This window comes from Tauraco erythrolophus, chromosome 15, assembly GCF_009769465.1.
Source record: "Tauraco erythrolophus isolate bTauEry1 chromosome 15, bTauEry1.pri, whole genome shotgun sequence".
NCBI classification, from domain to species: domain Eukaryota; kingdom Metazoa; phylum Chordata; class Aves; order Musophagiformes; family Musophagidae; genus Tauraco; species Tauraco erythrolophus.
In genome coordinates, this window is record NC_141479.1 from 5,718,459 (window position 1) to 5,743,912 (window position 25,454).

The 25,454-nt window shown below is 40.1% G+C and overlaps 1 protein-coding gene across 1 annotated transcript in view; it reads right to left on the minus strand.

Moving 5' to 3' along the window:
* CHD9 (chromodomain helicase DNA binding protein 9) overlaps positions 1–24,458 on the minus strand; it is a 98,225-nt gene extending 73,767 nt beyond the window's left edge. Inside the window, exons 1-4 of the mRNA XM_086621060.1 lie at positions 24,420–24,458; positions 16,269–16,342; positions 15,392–15,480; positions 5,656–7,258 (exon numbers count right to left, since the gene is read on the minus strand). Of these exons, the coding sequence (XP_086477186.1) occupies positions 5,656–7,092 (1,437 nt within the window). The 5' untranslated portion in view covers positions 7,093–7,258; positions 15,392–15,480; positions 16,269–16,342; positions 24,420–24,458. The remainder of the gene's footprint in view (positions 1–5,655; positions 7,259–15,391; positions 15,481–16,268; positions 16,343–24,419) is intronic.
* Between the last annotated feature and the right edge of the window lie 996 nt (positions 24,459–25,454).

Here is a 25,454-nt window from a genome sequence, read left to right on the forward strand (position 1 = left end):
GGGGGGGGGTGTATTTTACATTTCAAGATCACAAGATACAATTTTTAACGCCCCTCCACCCCACCCCGCCTCCAAACACAAATGCTTACTGGAACAGAGGTCTAGATTTCAGTTTTCAGACGGTGCAAAGCAGGGCAAATTTTGATACATGTACTTTATTATGCTCAGTCCCACTGAAATCTGTCATTCACTGCTTCACAAGCAACATAACAGCATGATAATTTTACAATCTCGTGTTGTAACAAGACATTTTAAGTTCATTACTTGAAAATATTTCTCATTACAGGCTCACTTAAAGCTAAACTACATAGTATGTAAGAAATACACTCTGAAAAATACTATATTCTTGACTTTTATACATCTTCCATAACCACAAATATCAAGTAATTGGCTTGTGGCACATCCCATCACTAGCCAAGAAAATCTATCACTGCTTATTATGTATTTCTGTCATAAAAACTTTATAGTGCAAGATTTCATATGCAAATAGAACAGCAACCATTGGCAGACTAAGAGGTTCATAAGCGAAATAATCCAAGGGATACTTGTCTACAATAGAGTTGGTATAAAAGGGAGGCATCCGCTAACACAGCCAGAAGCAAAAGGGCTGTGACTACCTGGGACATGCATCTCAGCAGCACAGAAGCCTGGAATTTTCTCAGGTGAAACTTAGTTCCACCTCTGATGACAGGCTCCTACATGAGGTCACACCATTCTGATATATACAGGTGTCCCAGGGTACGACACCAACCAAGCAACCATCTACAACGTTCAGCCTTTCTTTGCTAAGCTTTCAACAAGGACAAGACAAATCATCTCCAAAAATAGTGTCGTCTGTTCCTACACAGAACAAGTGATAGGAAAGCTCGTGCTTGCCAGCATAAAAGCACTTGCATGTTTCAAGTCCGTTTTTTAAAAACAAAAAACAAACAAAATAAGAGTCAGATGGGATACACTGGAATTCATTAATATACTGAATTATCAAGTCAGGCTCCAAGCTTTTAGTCACACAAGGGAAAAAAACATACACCTGATTTAGGAACTAAGACTACCCACCTTGTCCCATAGAATTTAAGATTATTAATGGAATATTATTTTCCAGTTTAACCTCAATTATTCTGCTTTCATGTATGTAACCAGAACAGATTAAAACACTTACTACAAAATAACATACAGTGAGATGGTTGTAAGTTTCTCCTAAGACAGTTTACACTTCAGATTATCTTTCCAACTTCCTTTTTCTTCTAAATATGCAGAACTGAATGTCGAAGTCTGTATTTTTGTCATCTTTTTTTAACTTTATGAAATGCAAATAGATTAGCGTTAGCAAACTCAAAACAGTTTTAAGTGAAGTTAAAAAGATTAGAAGTGTTATATTAGTCAAAGTTGAGGCTACATGTTTATTCAACGCATTTCTCCACTTTCTGTTCTCGAACTAACTCTGATTACAGATGCATGATGTAAAAATAAGAGGCACAATTTATTTACCATCATAATCTCATTACAGCAGGTAGGGAAAGTATAATAGAAGCATAAGACATTCTAGATTGTTTTTAATTCTGCAGTACTATTACACTGAACAGATTGTATTAATTTTTAAATTAATTTCTATCAAAAGAATAGCTGTATGAATAGAAATGCCACGAGTATGCTTGCTTTCAAATAATGAAACAAGTATTTAATGTTTGTTCTTAATTTTAAATAACCTCAGCATAACTGTAGCCAAAGATGTTTGGTTGTCTAATGTTGGGTTCATTCCAATAGCTACAGTTCATTAACTATTTCATAAAACAAAAAGTTTTTCCATATGAAAAAATCTCAATCATTACCAAAGTAAAACTGATGAAAATCATTAAATCCACTAGTAATTGTTTCCTCACTACGTACAAAAGCCAGCATGAAACACTGTCTTGCAAAACACATTTCAGCCTAACTACTACATGCAAAAGTTATCAAAATCCCTTCCCATCCAACTCCTAGTCTAAAGACAGCCAGTTTCAGTAAGATCAATGATCCCTCCCCATCCCTTATCCCACCTTCTTCCTCTCTGGTTAAACTACACACATTTGTAAAAAGCTCAAACAAAAAAAAACTCATCTTGAACTTCAAATTACACAAAGTGATTGAAGAATAAAAGTGAGAATTAAACCCCACTTAGAACTGTAATCAGACAAGAGGCAGATCTGAAACTTCTTAGCTTCAATAATCACTACACTCTTCTATTACTAACTCATATTACTTACACAGCTGATTTAAAGAGGCTTCTACATGGTTTGCTTCTCTCACTCCCCCATCAATACATTCCGAGCAATAGTTTCACAGCTACCACTGCACAACCAGTTTCTGAAGGAAACATTAAACTTCTGTCCTATTAGATAAACTCAGGGTCAGAATCCAATTTATACAGCTTATTGCACATCCCGAATAATAAAAACCAAACCAAGCAGTTTTATAGCTGTTTTCTGTCTGTTTCATTTCAGAGTTCCAGGCAAAAAAAGTAAAAAAAGTTTAAATACTGTAAAGTTGCTTTGTTTTCACACCACAATAAAAATGAAAACCAAACCCCAAAAAACTTAAAACACTCTCCACAGGCCTTAGAACTTTCCCTCTATTCCTAGTTACAGAAGAAAGTGCTAAAACTGATGGCAGTGAGATCGAAGCAAGTGTCAAAAGGTTCTGATGCATACAACAGAAAAGTCACAGCACCAGAAAGTTTTATTAGACCTACTTTTCGCCACCTGGTTTGTATCCCACATGCTCCTCACAAATGAAAATAACCCCTGGATTTCTCGCCACTCCCACTTTTCCTGGAATCCACTTCCTCTTCACCCTTCACCCCAAGTATGAGGGGTGACCAACAGCCTCCACGCTACTGTTCCTGACTCCGGGTTCTGCTGCTCCGCTTCCCAGCAGGGAACTCGGGCACTGCCCCCTCTGCTACTGTACACACGGTAATAAACAGGCTCACGTTTCACTAGTAGCTACTATACCAAGTGTCCTTAGGTCACCGAGATAACTGACAGGAGTAGCTACTTGGGCTGTGCCCTCTTCTTTCCCCTCCCTGACCTCAAAAATAAGAAATGTTTATCAAAGCCAACAGAATGCACCTACTGCATCACTCAGCTCATCAAGCTATCCCCAAATACACAGCTGCATACATGTTCCAGTAACATCACACCACAGTTTTACAGAAAAGGTTTCACTAGTAGGAATTGAAAATTACTTGTTCCATAAACATAAGCAGAAGTTGTAATAGAGAAGTAATCTACTGAACCAAGACCAAAGATCAAACATGTTAAACTCTTATTTCTACACTAATGACAAAATTAATGGAGGAGAAAAAAAAAAAGCACTACATTGCCTCCTTCACAGGCCTGTGTCCCACAAGCTAAGTAGAAGCAAGAGTCAGTAATTAAGTCCCTTTCCTTCCCAATAATATTTTCCAGTAAGACACCATTCTATACTCTTAGGTAGAGAGAATATTGGTACCAAGAGTATAGATAACTAATATAGTTACTATAACCCTTTTAAAGCTGACTGCATGTATAGATTTGATGTCAGAGCTGCCTCTATTTCTCAACGCACAGATTGAAAATTAGAAAACATTTATAATCCCTCTCCTTTCCTAAACACAAGCTAAATTCCTACCAGAATTTAAAACAGGAGTTTAAAATCAAAATTCCTATTTTCATTGTTCACATGTACATGGATTTCAACAGTCTCACAATTTTGGAAGCCCTAGATAATCAGCCATGGCACCTGAGTATGTGCATTTATCATACAGAAGCTACAGCTCCTTCTGCCAAATCATATAATTGAAGAAGTTTCAGTCATTCCTGTCAAATCAAATTTGGGCAGGAAGCTACCAAGCAGAGCCAAACTGTGATAACGTTAAGGTATTAACTTAGAGGTAATGCAGTCACTGATACCACTCTTGAGGCCTTAAGGAGGAAAGCCACTCAACCAGTCTCCAAAATCATATCAATTGCTTTAAAGACTGATTAATTTTAAAAGCTGAAAGAATAATTATTTGTGCCTTTGCTTATTAAGTCTCTCCTATATTCAAGATGTACTTTTTTTTTATATAGGATTTTTTGAGCTGAAAAATCTGTAAGAATCTCACATATGCTGATGTTTCTAGTAGCTGTAATAAAAACATGATTTTGCTGGTTAGTGTTGTGAAAAAATAGCTTTACTTGCCCTATTTTGTTTGATTTTTTAGAAGTGCAGCTACTCTCGTAAGAGACCAAAGCAATCAAGAAGCACCAGTCTACATTTCAATTTATTGACACTTATATAGAAGGTGATGATACAAAGATAAAAGTTCAGCATTAAAAAAGTGGATTTAATACCTCAATTAAAACTATTTGAAAATTCACTACGTTACAGATGTTATGAGACAGCACTCATAAGAAACAGGCTGAAGGATTGCCTCTCTGAACTCTTCAATGCTCACACAATGTAAAATAATTTCAGATTTATCTCAGATAATCTGAAAAGCGCTGTCTGCAAAGTTTGTTTCTCTTATGTAACATTAAAAGAACAGAACATAATTTTTCTGCTATTCTATCCTCCATGCAGAGGGCTTTAATACTTGCAGTAGATCACAGAATCACAGAATGTCAGGGATTGGAAGGGACCTCAAAGGATCATCTAGTCCAATCCCCCTGCTGGAGCAGGACCACCTAGATTAGATCACACAAGAACACATCCAGGCGGTTTTGAACATCTCCAGAGAAGGAGACTCCACAACCTCTCTGGGCAGCCTGTTCCAGCGTTCTGTTACCCATTCTGGGAAGAAGTTCTTCCTCATGTTTCAGCGGAACCTCCTATGTTCCAGCTTATATTCATTTCCCCTTGTCCCATCATTGGATGCCAGTGAGAAGAGCCTGGCTCCATCCTCATGACAGTCACTCTTTACATATTTATAAACATTAATGAGGTCCCCCCTCAGTCTCCTCTTCTCCAAGCTAAAGAGACCCAGCTCCCTCAGCCTTTCCTCATAAGGCAGATGCTCCACTCCCTTAATCATCTAATGCCAGCAGTAGATGCTCACATTACACTAAAACAAGTGCAAAGTTTTTTGGTTTAGCTAAAAGTAACAAAATCAAACATAGGCATAGCCTTTTACATGTTTTCCGTGATCACTAATCATATCAAAAACAACAACAAAAAAGTTTGTATTTTTAGCCAACGAACACAAGCACAAAGACACCAAGCAAAGGACTGGTAAGAAAACCAGTGCTATTCTTGCAGGAAATCAGCCATATAAGCCTTATTAAAGCTTCTATATGTTGCTATAAGTACTTTACAAGACATTAAATCATTATATTTGCACCAAAATCATAAAGCAATCAATTTCCTCTGCTGTACTTAGGAAATACAAACAGGAGAAGGACCAGCACCATTTTATCTGAATAAATATTTCAGACCACATAAATCTTGTGTTCTGCAACGGTAAGAAACCAACAGGAGAAAGCAAGGCCTGCATCAACAGGTGGTTTTTCCCCCTAAACTACCTGTATCTTAGACCTCTTCAGGGTCAAACTGAACTTCAGTTATCATGCTTAGACACAAGCACCAGTCACTATTATTCATTTCACCAGATCAACCAAATCAAACAGCTCAACCCTCCACCCCCAAATCCCTACATACCTGTCCTTGTAAGGCTACACGACTTCTGTCTTGCAGATGCTGATTAGAAACTGAAGAAGGCCAAGGATGGATCTGTCCTTGAGACTGTGCCCGAACAAGGTCAGATGACTGTGTTATTTGCTGTGGGGTAATGTGGTGTTCTAGGTCATGCTCTAAAACATGGCTTGTGCTATCCTGAACAAACGCAGAATCATCGAACTGTGGCAGAAGGTCTTCCTGAAGGAGGTCATCTGGGTCAAGTCCTGTAAATGGTTCATTATGAGTCTCGACTTGATGAAGTAAGTTGTCATCTAAAGACGTAAAACCATTGCTCTCAATAGGGTCAGTGAAATGGCTTATCTGAGAAGCAGAACCAGCAGAAGCTGGAAAGTTAATATTCACAGGAGAGAGTTTTGAACTACTAAAGTTGCCCTGAGGATGCGCAGAATGCAACATCTGAAAACTACTTGAATTCAGAGGTGTATTAGAATTCAACATGTGCTCAGCTGTTTCTTGCTTGGTCCCTGTTTGAGATGTAAAGGCATCGCTTCCAGTAAAGTCAGAGATAGAGTGTGTCTGCTGGCTAGTAGAAAGAGCTGTTGGAGACTGAAGAAGGCTGGTAGGAGAAATGTGGTTACTGGAGTAAGAATAAGGAGATGAAAATCGTTGGCTGTTATTGACAGAACATGGAGTAATAGTTGGGGACTGTCCACCAAAATTTCCTTCTTGATTCCCGCAAAAATGTACTGAAGCACTTGCAGTTTGAGAAAACTGTTGAACAGACAGAGGCTGCTGTGAAGTTGATGGATTAGAAACTGGAGGCGGGTGGTTAACACTGACTCTGTGAGAAGTAGATACGTTAACTTCCATGAAGTCTTTTGGCTGACTCAGAGCATCTTGCCCCGTGTTGTTTCTGCTTTGTTGCGACCGTAGCGAGGCACACTGATGCTGCGGTTCACTAGCCTGAAATAAGGCAAAGTCATGGTGTGCTACAAAGCTTTTGTTTTGCTGCATAGACTGAGAATGTCCTTGGTGAAAGGGAGACCCATTTTGATTTGAAACAGTTGTGGCAGTTTGATGACCCCACATCGGACTACCGTCAGCCACATCTGGAAACATCCCATTAGACTGGTTTTGCGGATGAATTGGTGAACAATTGAATTGAGAGTGTGGTGATAAGACATTGTCAGCTGAGCTATTAAAAGACTGATTTACTGAGTGAAGTTTCAGAGAATCATACTGATTCAGCTGATCAAACTCACTCATCTTTTGTTGATTTTGAGCATCTTGCACATGGTTCAATGAGTCTATGTGCAAAGGTTCAAATTCTGCACCCAAATTCAATTCATCAACAAGCGAAACAGGTCCAGGTTGAACAAAGGCATCATCTGACAAACCTTCTAAGGTCTCACTAAAAAGATTGGCATCATCAAAAAAATCCATCATAGGATCAGTCATCTTGATAGGTCTGTACTGCTTTTTTGCTCAACTCCAAACGGAGTCAATTTTGGCTCTCTGCGGTGAACAGAAACAAATGACATCCAGCGGTCACCACTTTATCCAAGGCATGCCAACATCCATTAGTGCTTCTGATGAAACATTCATCTTAAAGTCTTAAAGTATCCTATAGGAGAGAAAAGAGGGGGGGGGGGGAAAGAAAAAAGAGAGAAAAATTACTTTCATGACTCTCCTCATCGCTCCTTCCCCCTCAACACTTTTACAGACTTTTGATATTTTGTTCACAATGTTCAGCTAAACCACAAATCAATTCAGTTATTTTTGCTTATACTCGATGCCCTGTGCAGTGTTCATTGTTTTTGTGCCTTATGTAATTGAAGTAACATTTGATGTTTCAAATTTAATTATTTCATTTTTTTCATTGTTTGCTCTATTACCTAACCACAATTTTAGATTCTCCTTTGCCATTTTCATTAAAACTACCAAATTCTAACAGAAAAGTGGTTTTTTAGTAGTCCAGAATTAAAATTTGTTCGTAGAAAGAAATGATATCATACATAAAATGCACACAATAATTCTGTGTGTTTAAACAAGAAACCTAAGATGTTACAAACTACATGTAAAAACAAAACTACCTTGACTTCAGTAGGAAAAGCTGAGATAATCTGTTTCTTCTAAATAAGTTGCAACAAGTAAGATTCTGAAAATTTGTATTTTATCCCACTTAAATACATAATAGAACTCTTACTAAAAGGAAGGACAAGAGGATGAATACAGTGATACAGCCAAAGATAAACATGGGAAAAGAACTACCTTTGGTTCAATAACGGAGTTTACACACTTATCTAGTTTTGAAGCACAAGTTGTTTTTCTATTTATTCATAGTATCACTAAGTGATCACCAATGAATCAGTTTGCCATCAGGGATTTCAGGCAAGAGGAGCTAAGAAGGATGGCTAGTTTAAATTTAGTCTAAAATTTTGCCTATTGGTAGTGTAATCAAACAGAATGGGAAATGAATGAAAGTGCGTCTGGTAATTTACCTCTCCAGATAACCAGTAAACCTCTGGATTAGAGGAGCATCACTTTAAACAAGCATCTTCATGGAATAATCATTTCTTTATCCTGTCAATGCATGTATTTAATTACTATAAAGAAAAAAAAAAGTAAAGAAAATAGCCACAGCTTTTAATTCCTGACCCAACTACTAAAGCTCACCTTAATGCTCTCCTCCATTTCAGCTGCAAGTCTTCATTAACGAATTCACCTGAGTATAGGATCATTCCAGAAAATGACACACTGAAAATCTGAAATATTCTGATGGACGAAGTTCATGTTGAACCTTTTAAGTACAAAGTAGTCTTTGACAAGCTGATGAAAACCTGTTCTGCTTATACTCCTCGTCCACAAAAGTGTTGCGACCGTAATTAGAATAAAGATTAACCTAAATTAATAAAACTTGTGGAGTGTTTGGGTATATAAAACATTCTCCGCATTCTGGTCTATGCGGAGAAAGGACAGATGGATCTCGTATCACACTGGAAGACACCGACGGTTGACGAGAAGCTCAACATGAGCCGGCAATGTGCACTTGCAGCCCAGAAAGCCAACCGTATCCCAGGCTGCATTACAAGCAGCATGGCCAGCAGGTCGAGGGAGGGGATTTTGCCCCTCTACTCTGCTCTCGTGAGACCCCTCTCACAGAACTGCATTCAGCTCTGGGTCTCCCAACATGAGGAGGGCATGGACCTGTTGCAACAAGTCCAGAGGAGGACCACAAAGATGACCACAGGGTTGGAGCACTTCTCCTATGAAGACAGGCCGAGAGAAGGGCTGTTCAGCCTGGAGAAGAAAAGGCTCCATGGAGACCTTCTAGCAGCCTTCCAGTACTTAAAGGGGGCCTACAAGAAAGCTGGAGAGGGACTTTTTACAAGAGTGTGTAGTGATAGGACAAGGGGCAATGGATTCAAACTGAAAGGGGAGATTTTGATTAGATATAAGGAAGAAATTCTTCCCTCTGAGGATGGTGAGGCACTGGAATAGGTTGCCTAGAGAAGCTGTGGCTGCCCCATCCCTGGAAGTGTTCAAGGCCGCATTGCACGAGGCTTTGAGGAACCTTGTCTATTGGAAGGTGTCCCCACCCATGGCAGGGACGTCAGAACTAGATAATCTTTAAGGTCCCTTCCAACTCAAATCATACTACGGTTCTATGATAACTGGTGACATCTATCAGGTATGGATTGGTACGAGTGTTAATGACTATGAGTATAGAGAACAAACATGCTATAAAAAAGCCACAGAAGCTTAGGAAGGTGACAGCTTAGCATAGCAAAGTAGTCACGGATTCCAGATGATACATGTACAACTCACTGCTTCAAGTTAGGACTTCTTGAAGTCCCAAGTTAAAGGAAGCACTAACATAAATTAGACCCCATTATCTTCTAACACTGGTTAAGTTGTCTGCTTATGATTAAAAAGAAAAGAATGATGACTTTCCCAGTATCAAACACCTTACCAACAGCTGATAAACCAACATCAGGATCCAAGCAGATGATGTAGCATGGTTTTAGGGTTTTGGAGCATTTCTAATACAGTAATCTCTCATCTCAGGATATTTCTACTCAAAAGATAAGTCAGGGAAGAGCTATTTTAGCTAAGAGAAGACAACCAAGTCAGATTAAGTACAAGGAAAGAATATCGTAGACATAGACAAATGATCTAATTAAAGAAACCCCCATCTGGGGAAAGATAGATGGAAATTATGGTAACCATGTGTAAAATGTCATGTTCCAGGCTATCAAGGACTCTACTGTTAAAAACGCAGATTTGAAGCCTGTATCGATAAAAGTTTACGTATTAAGACTGAATACAAATAGCTCAGCAGACTGCATACAGCTCCTTGGTTATGCCCAGATATAAACTATAATTCACTGCGATTTGTAAGGAAGGCTATTCGATTTGTGCTAACTTGAAAAAATAGGAAAAAAGATATTTCTTCCATCTTTAGCGGCATAGATATAATAGGACGTACAGATATATATTTTTTTTTTTTTTTTTTTTACATACAGTAAGTGACTTACAGGTCAGCTACTCTATGGTAATTAACTACTCTTCATGCTCTCGAGTTTAACTGCATAGTAGCCTAGAGCTATCAAACGGGATTAAAACAATTCTGTATTTAAAAAACACATGCCAGACAATCTCTTCGTGTGTCATTGACTGAGTATCTTCATGGTAAAAAAATGGAAAAAAAAGCAGGCATAACAGCTGGCAACACTGCAGTTGCTACACTGTTACTCTGAGCTTGCCTCATCGAAATTTTCTTCAAAACCCAAGAAACACTTTTAAACTTAGTTTTGCCTACTTTCTTTCAGCATAAGGAAAAAAAAGGAGGAAATTAGATGAATAACACAAACTTTTTAAAATGAAAAGGCTTCATGAAAAAAAAATAATTCTTAATAGGTACAAAAAGGAAACACAACCTGAAGATGCCAGCTTCACTTCAAGGGCCCAAACAAGAGGGATAGCACAGATGAACTTCCAAACTGAGAAATCTGAAGGCTAGATACGTAAGAAACCTCTCTAGGCTAATTAGATCAATGTAAATTTATTATGAAGAAAGCTTTTCTGTACAGAGGAGATCATGAAGTGAAAAACCAAACAACTCGAAACTCTTTTTGGGAAGGATACCACTGTAGATAGCCTGAACACAACTCTGTTGCAAAGACACCTTGTTTTCTGACCAAAGCAGTACTTTTTTTACCTCTAGCCTTTTTATTCAGTGTCTACAAAAGCCATCATGTTTTTTCAGCCCAAAGAAAAGTATAACTTGGAAATTCAAGAATATCTGATTTGGAGAAACCAGCCTTTCACACAAAGTCATCTTCCAAATTTACTGAACAACTGTCCCTTTTGTTTCTCTCTGCTATACTCGAATACAGAAACATTACATGCTCAGCTTGCGAACTGTGAAGGCACATGAAGGCAAACTCTGTTGCATTTCTGAGCTTAACTGGCACACAAGTACTATTTTTTCTGTCTCTTCCTTTAAAAAAAAAAAACAACCTACCTCCTCACATCCAACTTAATGAAACAACAAAGTTCTGACATGAAAACTTCTTACTTTTTTTTTTTTAATCAGAATGGGTAAACTAGTTTTGAATCCCTACTCAATAAAGCAAACTACAGTAAAAGAAGCAGAACGTGTTTAAAAAAAAAAAAGAGTTCTTCCTTAAAGAGGAAAATCTTTGTTTTGTCAAAACTAAGTATCTCACCACAAGCAGTCACTGTTATGGTAAGTAATTCCATTTTACAACAATCTAAAGTTTGACTGCTCTTAGCAAATACAATTTGACATCTTTGTGCCCTCTTACATCGAGAATTTGTGAAGAAGTTACACTTCTTGTAAAAACTATATTAATTCTAATACTTGGTATGTCTAAATTCTCTACCATTATTGTGTACTGATTTAATATTAATCTTTACCCAGCTTAAAGTTAGCAAGATTCTTCTACAGCATCGATGTCTAAGCACTGCTTGGACCAATTCTAGACAATAAAATGAGCACCACAATAGAGGTACAACCCCATAAAGCAACTGGATCACTGCAGTTGCTGTACTTGAAGTTAAGAAGTTACTGCCCCCTATCAGCTCGATTTGCTTCAACATTTACCAACAATAAAATATTGGGTAAATTTAGAATTTTCTGCAGTGGGTGTTGGTTTGGTTTTTAAATATAATGGAACCTAGAGGCATTCAGCAATGTTTCTTGCTAGTATTCAGTTTCTCCCTTTCTATTTTCAACCCTCAACTTTGTACCAATCAAGCTGATTTTATGAAGAAAACTGAGCAACAGAAACTACTACTACTACTACAGGGTAACTACTATCTAAAGGTTGTGTAACAAAATCATACATTAGATTCACTATTCTGAAAAAAGGTTGTGTGTTTCTTTTGTTTTTAAATAACATGAAGTTTTCTAAAATTAATAACCAGGAAACATCAACAGTATTCCCCAAGTTAAGCTGAAACACATTTCAAGGTTTGGCATCTTCAGATATGCTAAAGCATCTAGGATTTAAACAGTACATTTTTTCAGATTGTCAACTGTATCATTTTATGTCTCACAGAAAACATAGCATCTTCTCCAAGAAGTATTAAGTTATTCTGCAAATACACTTGGACCAGAACAAAACATCTCCCAGCTCTTATTTTTTTTCACCTGGTCACTATTCATTAAACTGAACACCCATACATCTTTAATCTACTAGTTCTTAACATTAAGACATCTGTTTTAAACTAAAGATATAAACCAAACTATGAGAATAGGAGAAATGGTGTTAAAATAGATCTTACAAGTCTGAGCGAATGAAAAAAATACTAATTTCTGCATAATCCATGTTTTTAATCTAAAAACAATGTTGTCTTCTTTATGGTCTAAAACTATCTTTTCAAACACAAACAATGTAAAACATGCACGATTGTTGTTCCTCTGAATCTGTAAAAGCAGCTCTCATGTACTACTACTGTAATTTTAACTTTTTTAAACTTTTAGGTTTTTTTTCAAATTTTCCTTCTTATATTCAAAACCACTTAGAAATGAAAAACTACTGATGTGTTCTATTTCATTAATTGCATTGTTGATTACTTTCTATGAAGTGACAACAGAAAACAGGCTACTCTGGTTAGAAGCAGCTAAATCAGGTAAAGATTCAGCACATTACCATGATACCCACATTTCCACACCTTGATAGACTAAGTATCACTGCTTCGCATGACTGATGTCTGACAGTATCATAGGTAAGAGGAAATCAGTGACTTTGGCCGTTTTTCACAAAAGTTGAAACAATGGCTCCCCAGACAAATAGTGGAAGCCATTCAGAAAGAAGCTAGGGACAAGTTAGCAGACAGAAGGATTTAAAACTGAAGTCATAAAAGCATGACGTAACAGAAATCCAGTGCACAGGTAAAGAACACAGAAGGGGTAAATAAGACAGTCATAACTAGTGGAGTGTTTTAAATTATATGCACGCAAAGTAGGTGTTTTGGTTTGGTTTTGGGTTTTTTGGGAAAGCAATGCAAACAGGCATAACAGACTTGCTTCCACACAAGAGATCTGCCCAAGAGACTGAAAAAACAGTTGTTTGCTAAGTTCTATGTAGCACACAGCAGCATTTTGCCCATCTATTAGCAGATGGAACACCACGTCAAGAGGAAGACAACACAGCATGTTAAAAAACAGATACTCAAAAAACTGATCATTTCTGCATAATATGTGGAAGCGATAGAGACATTCCCTCCCCAATACTAAAAGGCAATTACACTATCATTATTTGTCGGATTTAATTATAACAAAAGCTTTGAACGAGTTCAAAAAGCTGCAGCAAATTAAATACGTAAGTGACTTCCCACTGATGTGCCAATATAAATGATATTCTATTATAGATTTAAAGATCAATGTATATGTTAAATTTAAAATGCACACAGGGAGAGCACCACTTTCTTGAAATCCCAGAAACATAGAAGATTAAAAAAAGAATATTTAGTAGAGATGAACTCTTATTCCCTAACAGAAAGGAATAAGCAAGTCTTTGCACAAGAGTGCAATGGTATCCGTGGCTAAATATGGATTGGAAAAGATGCATTTTCTCTTACTGGTATCACAAAAATTAGGAGAAAACTTGTTTGAGTAGCCTGTTTCATTAAATAAAAAGACACACATGCAATTATATATATAAATATGCATTATCTTAATTTAAAATTGCTGTTCATTGGTATGCATTTATAATTATTTTCCAGTAATGAGCCGTCCCTTTAGTAAAATTATACCCTCAACATACCAGTTTCGATTAGAATTATATTCTGCTACAGAGCCCACAGACATCATGCTAAATACTCAAAAGATAACTCAAGTACCTTGCATTTTGATCTGAAGAATAGGAAGAGAAAGATTTGAAACTGATGATCTTGAATTAAATTTCCAAGACTGGGTTCATGGCTACATTTCCAGCTCTGAGTAAGTGAATAAAACTGGAGCTAACTGGCTTGCGTGTGCCTGTCATAGTAATTCAGAGTAGTTTGTTCTCATACCTACACTGGTCTTGCTTGCACCAAACCCCTCATGTAACTATTTCTCCCCTCTACTCCCCAGACATGCACAAACTCCCTTCTGCCACCTCTCCTCCTCTCTTACAGGTAGTCTCTGGGAAATAAATACTAAAGATTTATGCAAGAAAAGAAAAATATTCAGTGTTAATTGCTATGGTCATTCATAAAAGTTCAAGTCAACCAACATGACAAATGACATTTCACTTGGAAAGAAAATCCATCTTCTAATACAACTACAGACAAATTTCTATTGTTCTCAAAGATGTTTGCCTTAACTGTGAGTGGGGCAGTTTCTTTATTGAGAACAGCTTTGCTCAAGCTGAACAGAGCAAAACCACACCAAAGAGTGTATCACAGAACTCTCTGTACAAAACAGCATGATATCAGAAAGTCCCACAGCATGTGTTTGAGCCATTTACTGTACTTCCTTAAAAGATCCATTTTAACATTAATTTTCAGCTCAAGGTAAATTCATAAAGTCTCAAAATGATATTTCAGCTATCAGTGCTTAATATATGCAGAGAACACATTATAACAAATTCCGTAATGTATGAAGTAATCTTAACTGTTTTATTTAGAGTCCTATAAAAATTAAAAATACTGGTAGTATTTAGAAAAGTCTGTATTTTCTAGTGAGATTTTTTCAGTTGTTCTGTTTCTACTATTTTGAAGTGGGGGTGTGTAATTCTACAAATTAGTTGTCATTACTGTAATACTACAGATAAAATATGGTTTAAAATATTGGAAAAAAGTGTTGGGTTTTTTTAACTGCACAAAATTCAGGTCCTTTCCTTTTGTTGCTTTCCAGAACAGAGTTTCTTTCTTCCCAAAACTCCAAATTCAAAAGACGTACGGTGAGATGCACAATTAAAGCCTGTAGAACTGTTAAATATATCAGAAAAGGAATTTCAAATCACAGACCAATTTTTAAACCACCATGCTGTTTCTCTAGCCGTAATACTAAGCGAGTGATTTAGTTAGTGCATTGATACTTAGATATATGAACCAAAGTTTACTAATTAGCTTGGGTCAAAATTAAGATCTAGCACAGGCACCTAAAGAACTCTATACTTTTAAAAGTATCTGATTAACCTGTAAGACATAAAAACAAGTTGCTGAAATCTTCTGAATTTAAAATGTATCACAAGATATTTAAGAAAAGGACCCAAGTCAAGATGAAAAATATCCTTACCCATGAACATAGAACACATCTCTCTAATGAAGAATGAAGAAGCTCAGAGATGTGCTTTAAATCCAGATGGATACCTCATCATTGGAGACCTGAAAATGAACCACGGTAAACAAGTCACACAATAACCAACTGCAAGAGTATACATTCAAATGCAATACTCAAAACTCAAAAATAGATACCATAAAAATAAGAACATCAGAATTAATACACAATCACTACTAGCCAGGATTTTATACATGTCTGACAAACAGGCAACTAAAGTGCTCACAGGACCGCTGAAGAACAACCCAACCCTATAAACCTCTAAGGTTGAAGGGCAGAGTCTGTGCCAAAATACTCAAAGTTTTAGGGCAACTTCAAGACAAAACATAAGGACCAAAAAAAAAAAAAGTTTTGCGGTTAGGTTTTAAAAACACCTGCCAATGGAAAGAGCCCTGTACATAGAGCTGCCATCACGCAAAAGTCCTCTTCACAGCCAGAAATTAGAATCAAGTTTGAAATTGTTTAACTGTCATTTTTACGCAGCATTCCAATATATTTTTTTAATTCCTAAACTTCTGTTTATTTAAAAGTTCTTTGTTGACTAAACAAAGTTATACTATAAGGTTGTACAATATATACATTAACCGAATAAAGACATTAAAAAGGTTATTTTAATTTGGAAAAAGAAAAATTGAAAGCTTAATTGCAAGTAATTTATCTCAGTTGTAAGAGTTCAACAGTAAAAAAAAAAACGAAACCTAATTCCCCTTTAACTACCATACAACACAAACACAATCTTCAGTTCTTGGCTACCCAAAACATAGCTGTTTTGGATCCTTCCTCAACTGAATACTTCATGAATCCTCAAAATAAATAGAAAAAGGATGTTTCTTACTCTTTAGGACAGTGTCCAGTTGAACAGCTTCCAATATGGAGACAACTGTGGAGTACTTAAAAGTTTGAAAAATCCTATGTTGAAAAGAAGAAAAACACATACATAACTAAATATACATTCATGACACGTTATTCTAAATGTAAAAAACAAGAAATACTTCAGACAGTGAAAGAATCACTGATAGTTACACTAAGTGCCAAAGAGAAATCTGCACAAAAGGAACTTAGAGCCTTCCTAAGAAGCAAAACAGGATCTGTCTCCACAGATTCTCAAATAATCTATAACGCACGTAAAATTTAATGACATATATATAAAAATATATATGTGTATACATATGTCAAATGTGATGTGGTAAACAAGTGTTCTGTAAAGTCTTCTTTATAAAAAAAGTGTTAACATTTGCTTTTGAATCTTGAATTAGGAAAATTCACTGATAGACAACAAAGCTTATACTTTACTGAACAGAACCAAAACTAAATTTATTGTAAGCATGGCTAGATACATATAAAGCTATCTTAGAAAGTTTCTAAGAAATTATCTTCCACAGCCCAACTAATACAGTTTCTTCATAGACCGAAAACATAAAACACTGAAAGAAAAATACATTTCCCTAAGCGCACATGGATTTCCTTATGTTCTTGATGGAATCCTAAAGCATTACTGATAAAAAATTTTGAACAATAAAACATAGTCTTTTATACACATTAGTGTAACGGGAAACAAACTATTAATTTCAATTAGTTTAGAATAACCACTTTACCCCCATTTCTGTTTTTTTAAAATATCATGCGAATTTAATAGAACAATTTAGTTTTGTACAAAATCCTTGTGTGCCTTTATGTCTTCAGTCTTTGCAAACACCTTTAGAAACTTAAACTGATGCTGTTAAATTTTCTATTTTCAACTACCTTCTTCACCTCTGTGCCAAGGTTATTGCCCTCAAAGCACAGCCTGCAGAACAAAACATGCACACACGCGTCAGTGTATAGTCTCCCAATTTATTTTGACTCTTCCTCTTGTTAGTTTAAGCAAATCTATTAGACTTTGCCTTACAAGGGCTGTATATAGGTGCATACATACATTCTATTTTGTTGTGTTTCGTGGGCATTAATTGCAACAAAGGGACAATAACAATACAGAGAATGACAACATCTTAATTTGCTACAATTGATTGTGAGCTAGAAAAACACCAAAAGTTTGGAGAATCTTCTTGAAAAGTACAAAGTTTATCCCCAAGTCTGTTTATTTTAGTGAAAATAACTGATAAGAAGTTCAGGGCTTTGGCCACAAGACTACTGAAGGAAGCTGTACTATTAGCTAGTCCTGCTTTTTAAACATCATTGTCATTTTGCTTCTCCAAAGTGTACCTGTGAACAATTTCATAAATTCTGGGACTTCAGTGAGTTTCTGCTTATTTTTCTAACACAGATAAAATTTCCCCATGTTCTTTTCTTCAGGCTTGAATACTGCTAAAACCAATTTTTCTTTAAGACATCTGTCCACAAATCTTAGTGTGTCTGTACAGAATATTAAGGCCTCATGTTACTCTCTTTAATTGTCAAAAGAGTTAAAATAACATATTCAGTGTAACGTATTTGTAATTCACAGTTTACTTCTGGTCTCTAGAAAGAGTTACACAAGCTTCCTTATGAAGTTTAAAAAGATAATCCTCTTCGTGCTGTTCAGATTTCTAATGTAAGCATTATAGAGCTTCTACAGTTTTGTCATAATTTCAGCATTACACCTTAAATTAGACCTAAGAAATATGTTTCTGAATTCTGGTATCTTTCCTGCGGAACTACATTGCCATTTTAAGATGTAGAGAAACATCTGCAATGAAAACCAGAAAAAAAGCCTTCTCATTTTCACATGTGGCCTAAACCAAGATTTCGTTACAAAACATCAGAGACAGCATAGCCCTCTCTCAGTTCACAATCTGATACCATACTAACTTCCAACAATTCTCAGTTCTAGCTTGATAAGCATCTTTGTGAACTACTGCAAGTTTATAGCCTGGAAGTACCAACTAGAACAATGCAAAGATCATGGCTGGTTTACAGATGCCCATGGATCATGACCTATGAGCACAGACCAACAGTTGTGAAGACTTGACACTGACAGAGAGAAGTCTTCTCTGTGAAAAAAAGGAGCACAACTTCAAGTCTTGGCACAAGCAGATTAGGAAACCGTGACAGCACTCTGCTGAACAGAAGAGGTTCAGACTTCTCACTCCACACTACATAAGCTGGCATAAGGAGTTTCATTTAGAACAGAAGTCTCTACCTTTCAGAGAGAGGTTGCGTACAAGTTTTCTATTTTTGAAAAAAAAAAACAAAACAAAACCCTATGTCTAAAGAGATTTGATATGAAAATTTCTCAAAAAAGTTCCTGTCAAGCATGTGTTAAGCAAGACACTGAGTTTGTGATTTGTTCAATGTACTATGAAAATATGATTTCCTAAATTGATTAGGAAATCAATTAAAACTGATAATAACTCAAGCAAAACAACGTTGTGCATCTTGTTTCATGGTTTCCAGCACACTCAGGGTATGTTCCTGAATTCCCTTGCAACAGACAGACTCCAGACGACTTCTACTGTAACATCAATACTCTGCCACAAGAGCCTGACAAAGTGGACTTTTAAAAAACTTCCCCAGCTAAATGGGACAATACTCATCTGTTCCTCAAGGGCAACTATGAATTAAGTCTTAATTTACCTAAAAATCTGGCTCTGAAACTAAATTTTAGTTTAGCTTCTGAAAACCAACAAAAAACACTTTCAAAAATTACATGCCGATACCAGCAACATCATATGATATGGAATCTGGCCCACTGTCTTACCTAACACTGTTTGTACTGTTGGTGGAAGTCACTAACTACAATGGCTTTACTCAGGGCAACTGAAAACAAAAACATATCCTATTTAATTCTCAGATTTCTTCTAACATATGGAATATCAGATGGGTACATTTTCACGCCATTATACAGATGTAATCTTTCTGAAGCTTAAAACTTTCTTCATTAGGGTGTTAAGTATCAAATGTACTAAAATCACTTACTCTTCAAAATCCATTTGCAGAATAAATTTTGGAGGAATTCCTGAATTTTAGTGACCAACATAAAAGAGCGAACCAACCTTTTAATACTGCTCATGCAACACAAGGAAAAGCACCCAAGAATGCATTGCAGAAGGAAATAATTTGGTAACCAGAGTTACTACATTTTCTAATATGACTGAGATAAAGAACAAAGTCAAAATTACTATTTATTTTCAGAAAAAGGATGGGGAACATTTTTCTACCTTCCTTCAAATTTTATCTGCTGATTTAAGACTAAAACAAAAACATGTATCTTCAAAAAAAAAAGATGCATGTAAAGACATTAATATTCAGCATCTCAGATAATGTGTATGAATGAAGTTGAAGATCTCAACACACTTGCTCACTGACAGATGCCACATCACACAAACAGAGCTCTGCTGAGTTCTGAGTTTAAAACACTTCCTCCCTTGTAATTTGTTTCTTGCAGCTTAGCAAGTGAACATAATGTAAAGGCAGCACTGAAAGGTGAACCGGTTCCAAGGAGCTGCCAAAAGCAGCCTTTTCCTTCTTCACTAAAGCTCGTTTTAAGACAGTTGTGTATCCATTTGAATATGACTATATGTATGTTTCAAAAGTACTACTAAGACGCTAATATTTCAGAAGTCAAGCCCTAGCTTCATTAACCACGTTGTTAAAAAGCGTTTGATTTAGAGTTGGTCTTCTGCAAGTTTTCAGCACTGCAGTCACTCAAAAACACGGTCATTGTCAACCACAGCATAGTTTTTTCATGTAATACCTTAGGAAAAAGTACTGCTTAAGGAAAGATTGCTCCTCCCTGCACTATTGTAAATAAGAAAGTCGCATGTTCAGCCTGTTTGACTTCTGGCCAGCTCACTCTCACATTTATGAACTGGGCAGATGGACAAAATACAAGAATTGTGCTATTCCTTCAGCCAAAGCAAGAGTTGCAAACTCTTTCCAGAGGCGCTTGTATCAGCAAAAGAATTACTCTTTAGCATCATAGCATCTTTTCCCAAAAGGGAAAGAGAATACTTCAATAATATCCTAAAATATTCCCAATAATGCTGACTATTTAGTCAAGCACTCAAGAATCGATAAACAGATGGTTTCTCCATCACCTGTTTATGTGTACACAGATACCCGCCATTCCTGAAACACTGTTTCTAACTACAGGAAGAGTACTAGAGAACAGAATCAGAGTATGCTATGTGAGCCCGTGGAAGCGTGAGATTTCTAAGTGTTCATTAAGCTCATAGCTCCACAGTTTGATAGAACCGAAACCAGTGAAATGACAAATATAGATAGGTCAGTGGAAGAATATAAAGCATCCACAAAAGTAGTTTGGTTAGAAAATAAACTGAGTGCTAAGAGTTACCATTATTTCAGTTAAACACAGAAAAATATTTCAACGGGATTACTTATGAACATAACTATCTAACAGCACTGAGAATTTAGTTCATATACAGCAGTGGAAAAAAGCAGAATACTGCAATCGAGTGACGAACAGGATCATGCCACTTGATTCCACCAGATCCAACTTATCCTTATTCTAAATTGCATGAAAAGTATCAAAGACAGACAACGATGCAGTGTTTGGGCACTTACCGCTACAAGACTGATGTAAAAGAAAAATGGCATTGTAGGGAATCTAGACTCATAAAATATATAATTGTCCACCTTACCTGTACTTTTAAAGCATTTGAAGGGTACATATACACTAATTATAGGGAAAATTTGTATTGTTAAAACTGTAATATACACCAAAAAATTAAAAATATCTTAGAACTAGGCCTATAAAGCAAGTAATAACAAAAGTGCATCTATTTACTTTATGGGTTGCACAAACAAGGCAATTTTAAAGCAGCATGTCAATCTTTTTGTTTTAATCTGCCTGCATCACTAACGTGTCTCTCTCATAAAAGGAAACAAATGAACAATGCCTGTTTTAGGGCCTCCATAGTCTCTCAGTAGTGGTTCATGTCATACATCTTTTAGATAACATCACTAAAAATACTTTTTAAAAACCACACTGTGATTTCATCAACATTTCTCCATGACTGAACTCTTGGGCTAATCTTCAGGAGTATTTAGCACCAGCAGCTCATTTGAAACAAGTAGGTGCCGAGATCCCTCAAAATTCCTGAAAAATTTTAAGGCTGAAAATTCCAGTTCTTTTCACAGTAAAAATGACAGCTTACTCAGAGTGAAATAAGTTAATACATCTTCATCACGAAGAGCAGCATAAATTCCTATAAATAGAACTACTTAGTTAAACACAAACAAGTCAGTCAGCACAAACTAAACCAGCGCAGACGCGTTGTAACTACTTATGTGCCTGCCCTTGCCATCTTACAAACGCAAAGTAAATTGATGTAGCCTACCTACCAATGAAGAAAAAAAGAGAGAACTACTTCACGTTTACTTGAAGGTTAGAGAGTTCACAACGGGCAGTAACCACAAAGTTGTTGATATGTGAAGTTCACACCCTACCTTACTTGCCACTAACTTCTCTGTGACTCCTTGATTTATACATCGGGCCTGACACACAGATCCCTGAATCTGTTAACTTTTAGGAACATGTATATTAAATTTTTGCTCTTTGGTTTACAAAAACTGGGCAGTGAAGTCCATGGTGCTTCAGAAGTCCCATCTGCCAGATGCAGGAAACAATGAAAAAGTCCTTAGTAGTTGGGGGTGTGTAGAAACTTTATGAATAGGTAAAAACAAAAGATACTAATTGCTACTCATATTTTAACAGTTAACAAAGTATAAGATAGGAATAATTATTAATTCTAAAATATTTACCTTGCGAAAGAAACTAGCAAAAAGTTCATCTATGCACCAATAAATTAAAAATCAGAGCCAGGCTAAAAATCCAGATATTGCTTAAAGATGACTGAATGTTAATAATCTGCCTTGAATGATAAACATACTTATATATTTGTATTTGGATAAAAATGCTTATGTAAAATAACTATTTCATCATAATAATTGTTTTATCTCACACCTGTCAAATGGGAACTTGATGGTGTCAAATGAAGCAGGTTTAAAAACAGATGCAGAGAGCTGGCAGGACTGATGGGCCTGGTTTTCCTGAGAGAGGAAGATTACTTCTTACAAAGTCTCAAAAAAGACACAAGAGGAGAACTAGAAACCTTATCCCTTTACACAGATTGTTATATTGTCCCCCACGAGCACGCATTATAACACTAAAGGGTTGAGATCTCTTCCACATAAGGGGGAGAGACTGAGCTCTATTTTCTCATTGATGAAGTTGAACAACTTTCATGAACTGAAGGAAGTTATAATTACTAAGGATTCGAGACACTTCTGAGACAGACAATGAGGAGTGCAAACCATTTCTTACAAACTGAAAGTGTATGCATCAACCTCAATGTCAAAGCTATACAGCCAAATAAGAGAATTCTGGACCCTTCACCTGGTTTTTATCCCTGTTCACAAAAAAAATTTGTATGTGAAGAGGGAACAAAGAGGTTTTCACATTTCACTGCTTTAAGCCTCAGCAGGAAATAGCATAATTTCTCCCCTAAGGACGCATGCCACCTATCCACCCAGTGCTATGTACACACAGCACCGAGCTAGCCTCAAAATCCTCTCCCTATCATCCCCGAAGGAAGTCAGCTGGTAGCTCCTACCTGGAAAATGCCAGTCCATAAATTCCAACCTTGCACTTTCACAGCCAAGTCCCTTTTTAAGCCTCCACCCATGCAGCGGGAACCTGCGGCCATGCGCCACCAGTTCTCCTCTCCCCAGAAATCTTCCAGCTCAGAAGGACAGCAGACTGCATGACCATCTCCCTCTCTCCCAGACACCTCTTCCAATGCCAAGCCACCCCTTCCATATTCCTTTCCCAGCTCCCACGTTTTCTGCTGTCATGGATCCAAGCCCGTGGGCTGCCAAAAAGCAGCTCTTCTTTTTCCTACTGCTTTGCTTGCCCTGGGAAATTATTTTAATTCCTCCCTCTGCCCACCTCTACTATCTCGCATAGCGAGAAACCAGGTCCAATGTTCCCGCTTTTCCGCCTGGGAGGGTGCCACATCCCCTCCCCGCCACACAGCCCCCTTCCCAAACGACACATGGTGGCTGGGGACATCGTTGCCCTACCTTCCCCCACCCAGCCCTTTCCTCCCACGGCCACCTTCTCGCTGAGGGACAGAGGAACATCCAACCTTCTCCTCCGAGTCCCCTGAGGGAGAAGACCAGCCCTCCTCCCTTCGCCCTGCCATCTTCCCACCTGACCGAGGCCGGGGCAAGACACTCGGCCTCTCCCTCGCCCTGCTGCCTCAGGAAGGCCCAGTTCCTCCCCTCCAAACTTTGCCCCCACCCGCCGGCCGCCCCTCCGCCCGGGGGCCCCGCGCCGCCTCCACAGCCCCGCCGCAGGGCAGGGAGGAAGGGGGCGGCGGAGACCGCATCCCTGGGCGCCCCGCGCCCGCCCCGCCGCCTCCATCCTGCCCCTCTCCACCCCCGCGGCCCCCGGGAAAAGCTCGCCTCGCCACCGCCCCTCTTCCTCCTCCCACCTCCGCCGGAGAGGTGCGAGGGACCGACGAGGAGCCCCGCGCCCGCCGGCTACGCCGCCGGTGTCGGCGAGGGGCGGAAGCAGGTCGAGGCGCGGCGGCGGGGAGAGCCCGAGCGGCGAGCAGGCCGCGCCGCGCGGTCTCCCGGCGGGAGGAGGGGCGGGCGGGGGGGGGGGGGGGGGGTGCTGACGGGGCGCCGGGGCCAGCCGGTGTCTCCGGCACCTGGAGCGCGGCCTGCTCCGGAGGTGGCGGAGAGCGGCCCGTCCCTCCGCACGTACTCACCGCCGGGTTCGCCATTACGCGGCGGCGGCAGCGCCTGGAGCCGCCGCCGCTGCCCGGCAGGAGGCACACGCGCGGGGAGGAGGAGGAGGAGGAGGAGAAGAAGGAGGAGGAGATGCCCCGCGCCTGACAGCTCCCCGCCGGGGCGGCCTCGGGCAGACGCGGCGGCTCAGAGGCGGCGGCAGGAGCGGTGGTGGCGGCTTCCCCTCCCCCCTCGGGGATTCCCCCCGCCCCCCCGGGCGCGCAGAGAGCCGCTGGCCGAGGGCGGCACTTACCGGGCAGTAGGGCGGCTGGCGCAGGCCGGGAGAGGCGGGCGGCGGAGAGGGGCGAGGGCGGCGCGGCTGGCGCTGCTCCTCCCGCCGCCCACCGCGCAGCGGGGCGGGGGGGGGCGGCCGCGCTGCGGGCGAAGTTTCACTCGCTCCGCGCCGCGACCCCACCGGCCCCAGCGAACCCGCGGGGACGGGCCGGGGGGCGCATTTGCATATTTGTCACCCCCGCGCTGATTGGCCGCCCGCGCGGGGGCCGCCGCCGCGCGCTGACACGGCGCCTCGGGAAGGGAGGGCGGGCGGGAGCGAGCGGGGTGTGAGCGGCGGCGGGGCGGGGGGGGCGGCGGCGGCGGCGCGGGGCCGGAGGGGGCCGCGAGCGGGGGGAGGAAGAGGAGGGCGGAGTGAGGACGCGAGCAGGGGAAGGGGCGTGCGCAGGGGCGGGGTGTGCGCGGGAGGCGGAGAGGGGAAACGGGAGCGTGCGAATTTCCTTCCCGAGGCGCCTTCACCTCGCGCCGCAGCCCCCGCGGGAGGGGGCAGCCCTGAGCGGGGGGGGGGGGCGGGGGGAGCCGCCGCGGAGCCGATAAAATGGTGCGCGAGCGGCGGGGCGCGCTGATCCAATATGGCCCCCTTCGCTCGCAGAAGCCAATCCGGGCGCGATGGCTCCGGAGGCTCCGGCAGAGGCCAGGCCCGGGATGCCGGGTGGGCCCCGCTGCTGGCGGCGTCCCCGCGGAGGAGCGGCAGTCGCGGCGCTGGCTGGAGCGGCGCCCGCCCGCAGTGCCAGCCCCTGGGCGGCGCGGGGAGCGGGGATTTTCCCTGGGAAAGGGAAACTTGGAGCTCCGGCACGTTTCCGCGCGGCGCTCGCGCAGCCGCCGCCGGCGTTCTCCTCGTGCCGAGCGCGGCGGGCGGCCCCGCGCCCCAGGGCAGAGCCGGGGCCGCCGCTCCTGCCGCGGCCTTGCCCCGCGGGAGGAGGGTCCCGCCTCGGCCAACGCGCACACATGGTCGTTCACTTCATGACGGCGCTCGGGGTCGGCTTACCGGCTCCGT